Here is a 4,531-nt window from a genome sequence, read left to right as displayed (position 1 = left end):
TAATCAACACCAATATTTATATTACAAAAACATAGCTTTATAAAACTTTTAAACAAAAAATCTGCACTGAGGAAATACTTATGTAATCATATAAATCTGATGATAGATGTATAGGTTGTATGTGTTTTTATTCACACATACATTTATCCACATTCATGTTACATAATGTTAGAAACGTGATTCGACCGTCGAGGCTCTATTCACATAAACATGGCATTGAACTCGCTCTAGCGGACCTGTTCCATGTCAGTTTACATTGAGACTTCAAGAGCGATGGACTTTAATAACAAAGTAGTTATTATAACCGGTGCGAGCTCCGGCATTGGAGCAGCGACAGCTATAGCGTTCGCGAAACAATCCGGAAAAGTTGTTCTTGTGGGAAGAAATGAAGAAGCCTTGAATTTAAATGCAAGCAAATGTGAAGACGCCAAAGGAATAAAGCCTTTAATAATCAAGGCTGAGTTAACTAACGACGAAGATGTGAAAAGAGTAATATCAACGACTATAGAAAAATTTGGACGGATAGATGTTTTAGTTAACAATGCAGGCGTTGGAATAAGTGGAAGTATTAGAGATGGAATAGAGCCACTTGACCTCGCTATTTCTACAAATGTACGTCCTGCATATTTATTGGCTAGCCTTGCTACGCCATATCTTGTACAATCTAAAGGAAATATCATCAACGTTTCTAGTATAGCAGCGTTCAAACCAATTAAAGACGTGGAATTCTTACCGTACTGCATGTCTAAGGCAGCTTTTGATCAATTCACGAGATGCCTTGCATTGGAACTTGGAAAAGATGGTGTTCGTGTGAACTCAGTCAACCCTGGTGCAACGAAGACTAATTTCATGGCAGCTTGTGGTTATAATGAAGACCAAATAGAAGAAATATTTAAAATTCGCGAACAGAGTGTTCCACTTCTTAAAATGGTGAAAAGTGAAGAGGTCGCTGATCTTATTCTTTATTTAGCTAGTGATCGTGCGTCAAGTATAACCGGATCTACGTTTGTTATTGACAACGGTGAAATGTTAATGTGATTATGCAATACTTGATAACCTCTTGCTTGTAATCAATTTGTGTTAAATTCATTGTCTTGTAAAAAAATTGAGGATATAAAAAGTGATGAAGTATAATTATACAAGCATATATAAGATGGAAACATGTATTTTTTTTTAATTAGTACATCATTATCTTATTAAATATGTTGCCATAAAATATATTTTACTTCAAAACATGTAATTTTTGTAAGAAAGATGGTGGCAAAGATAAAACGCCCGTCATAATAAAAAGGCAAAGTTGCAAATATATTTTTGATTTCATTATTTATTATATTACTTTAATATTTGTTATATTGATATAATGCCCGTTGTTTACGCGGCATGTATGCCGTGTGGTACGTGCGAGCGCTCGCCCTCGGGGGATTTGAGGTCTGCAGATTTTTCAATTTTTATTTGTTTTAGTAAGTGCTGACTCTGACACCGTATGCGAAGGCAACGGCTGTTTCCTGGCTATTATTTCTTTACTCCTGTTTATCGTTTACAGAGTATACAACCTAAAATAGTAGTTGGAATGATTACGCGTACAAGTAATACTACTAGTAAGTTATTTTTGATAATCTGCTAAAAATATAATTGATTTTGTATGTATAACAATATAATTAGGTCGAGTCATAAGTAACATGCGTTTCTTTATCACATGCTTATAATTCTCCCATTAAGTAAAAAAATTACATTGATCTATTATTCACCACCGTTAACTGTGTCCTTCACTCATCTCTCTGACAGATCATGATAATATATTGATTTTTCTTTCAAAATAATTCAAAATAAATATCTGATAAATAAACGAAACTTACTACGGAACGGTTACTCACGTCTTGACCACGATGAAAAAAAAGCACGATGTAAAATTATGTATGCTTATTGGAACGTGGAAAAACGCATATTTATTTGTTTGTATGTATTATATTTGAACAATTTTATTTCTTCCCAATTTACTTTGCATTGGAAAGCACTAGAATCAAACAGTCATGTTTACGTTCAACTCATATTTATGTTCAAACTAAAAACAGTATTTGAATACAATTTGTAGCGTTTAACTAGAACTTGAAACATTTTATGTTCAAAATACATCAGTTGTTTGTTTTGTAAACTATGTTTAGATTACTTTATCTGATTTTAAGATATATTTGCTGTCCCAAAATATCATAAAATTTATCAAAAGTGAGTTGATAGATCGTCAATTATTTTTGATACCGAGGCTTCGGATAATTCACTGTTTAGAAAAAAAGATAATTTTATCTCATTAACTTTATTCCAATTTTCAGGTTTTTTCATGACTTTTCAATTAATTTATACACTGACAATAGTTACGTAAGAACTTTACAATATTCCTGTTTATTTGTAAAGCAACTAGGAGTCGCCCTTGACTCCGTCCGCGCTGAATTAAAAAAAATATTTTAGTTGTTAGTATTCGTTCTCCTGTATAATTTTCTACGACTATGCCAAATCTCAGCGAGATCCGTTAAGCTGTTTTGTAGATACCTTCTAACCAACACCCAAATTTTCACATCTATAATATTAGTGAAATAGAAATAAAACATTTCCGAAACGACGTGAATAATTCAATTAAAAATCACCCGTTTGCTGAACTACGGTGTTTAAATAATTAGGAGAATGTAGCATAAAACATGATGAAGTATGTAATTTAGGTATACATGCAAAATGTCATGCCACATTTTGTTTAGGCGGCCGTTTTAACGGGCGTTTGATGTAAATGTAATAAAGCAAATGGCCCCATCTTCAGAGGCATTCGTGCACGCGCCGGTAGCCGAGACCCCACTGAAAAATATTATTATACATAATAACATTAGCACAGCTCTTGTGGCTGTGAAACTTATTCACCCACCCACATACATACACGCTACAATATGCTATTTTATCATATTAAGGACTCACTCATTACGATGATTATATTTGCATAAATACGCAACGTGTCGTTAAGTAATTATTTTAATTAAAACATATTAAAATATGGCGCCTTTTCTATATCATTTTAATCACGTCAAAGCATTCTGTGCTACTTGTATGTAAGTAAATTTTATAAATTTATAATCACATGCAAACATATCTTGCAAAATATATTAAGCGTCGTCGAAAAACACATTGGTACATGGCGGGATCCACACCCAGGACCTGCAGATTGCAAGTCAAGTGCTTAACCCCTGAGCCACCGACGTTCTATAATTTATCTATCTATAATAAAATTAGAGTGACATCGAAAAAAATACTTTCACATGATGTATTTGAGTTGCTGATAAAGAAAAGATAATTTTTAAAAGTTTTGTTTGTCTGTCCGTTGATCCACAAGGTCACATTTGTTCCGGGTGAGCTCCGAACCGACTGTAATAATAATGATAGGACTATGACTGGAAGGAAACTGATGCATATAGGAATATTGTAGCCCATTTTTTTCATTTACAACATTCTACGCTGACGATGTCGCTGGCAAACGCTACTCTTATATATTTTATTATGTCTTCTGCCTATCTTTGTTTTAATTTAGCATATTATCGGCGTATTTTACTTTGTAGAAACGTATTTGAACAGTATTTTCTTCTATTTCGCGAAAACCCTCTTCTCCAATGTAAAATACAGATAAAATCGATAGCTAATGTGATATGAATAAAATATTAAGCGTGTCATTGAACATTCAGCGTACAAAGAAAGGGTTTCTGTGAAAATAAACAAAAAGCCTCTTACCGAGTCTGAGTATTTAGCTGTTCGTTGGAAAAATAAAAGAACTAGAGAGCTGGCGGTTTTAAGAAGGCGCTTACGAGAAAAGTTATGGGAGCCACTGACCACTTCATTTCAAGTATGTCCGACGTTGCAAAGAACAAAAGTTAATATAAGTACTTAGCAAATAGAGAAAAATAAATTCATCTAAGTTTTTATAATAAGATTCTGTCCGATAGATAAATAATAAAACCCATTTTACATTGAGATTTATTCAATGCCAAACAGTACGGAATTAGACTAAGGCGAAAATTTTCGATTAGCACTATCTAATTAGCACAAAATTGTCCAAAATTGTAGATAATTAAATTAAATTAAAGTCAAAGTTAACTTACTAATATTATAAAAGCGAATGTTTAAATGGATGGCTGGATGTTTGTTAGAAGATATCTCCAGAACCGCTACTAATTAATTTTTATTTTTAAGTCCCCGCGGACAGAGTTAGGGACAATAGCTAGTATTATATATGTGATAAAATAATAGAAGATCGACATTCTCATATTAGACCGCCGCAAGAAGGGTCGGTGTAGAAAAAAGTGTTGAAATCCTCAAGCAAACTGTCAAGACGCGATCGGCAATAATTAGTTGGAGTGTTGAGTGAGGAAGAAGCTTAAGATTGATGGCGTGGGCACAAAGGTCTGTCGGTGATAAATTGCTCGATATTAGGTCATGATTTGGGGCGGGTATTTGCCTATCGGCTCCTTTCGTTTTCACTATCAGTCTAGCATTTTTTGCG

At 33.5% G+C, this 4,531-nt stretch overlaps 1 protein-coding gene across 1 annotated transcript; it reads left to right on the top strand.

Annotated features, from left to right (window-relative positions):
• Positions 1-224: 224 nt before the first annotated feature.
• Positions 225-1,072, top strand: LOC106711312 (glucose 1-dehydrogenase 3). Its single transcript, XM_014503617.2, has one exon. The coding sequence runs from the start codon at positions 244-246 to the stop codon at positions 1,036-1,038; it is 795 nt and encodes a 264-aa protein (XP_014359103.2). The 5' UTR covers positions 225-243; the 3' UTR covers positions 1,039-1,072.
• Positions 1,073-4,531: the final 3,459 nt, after the last annotated feature.

This window comes from Papilio machaon, chromosome 14 (genome assembly GCF_912999745.1).
Source record: "Papilio machaon chromosome 14, ilPapMach1.1, whole genome shotgun sequence".
Classification (NCBI taxonomy): Eukaryota; Metazoa; Arthropoda; class Insecta; order Lepidoptera; family Papilionidae; genus Papilio; species Papilio machaon.
Note: the sequence above shows the minus strand (reverse complement) of the source record. Positions and strands in the feature narration are given on the sequence as shown.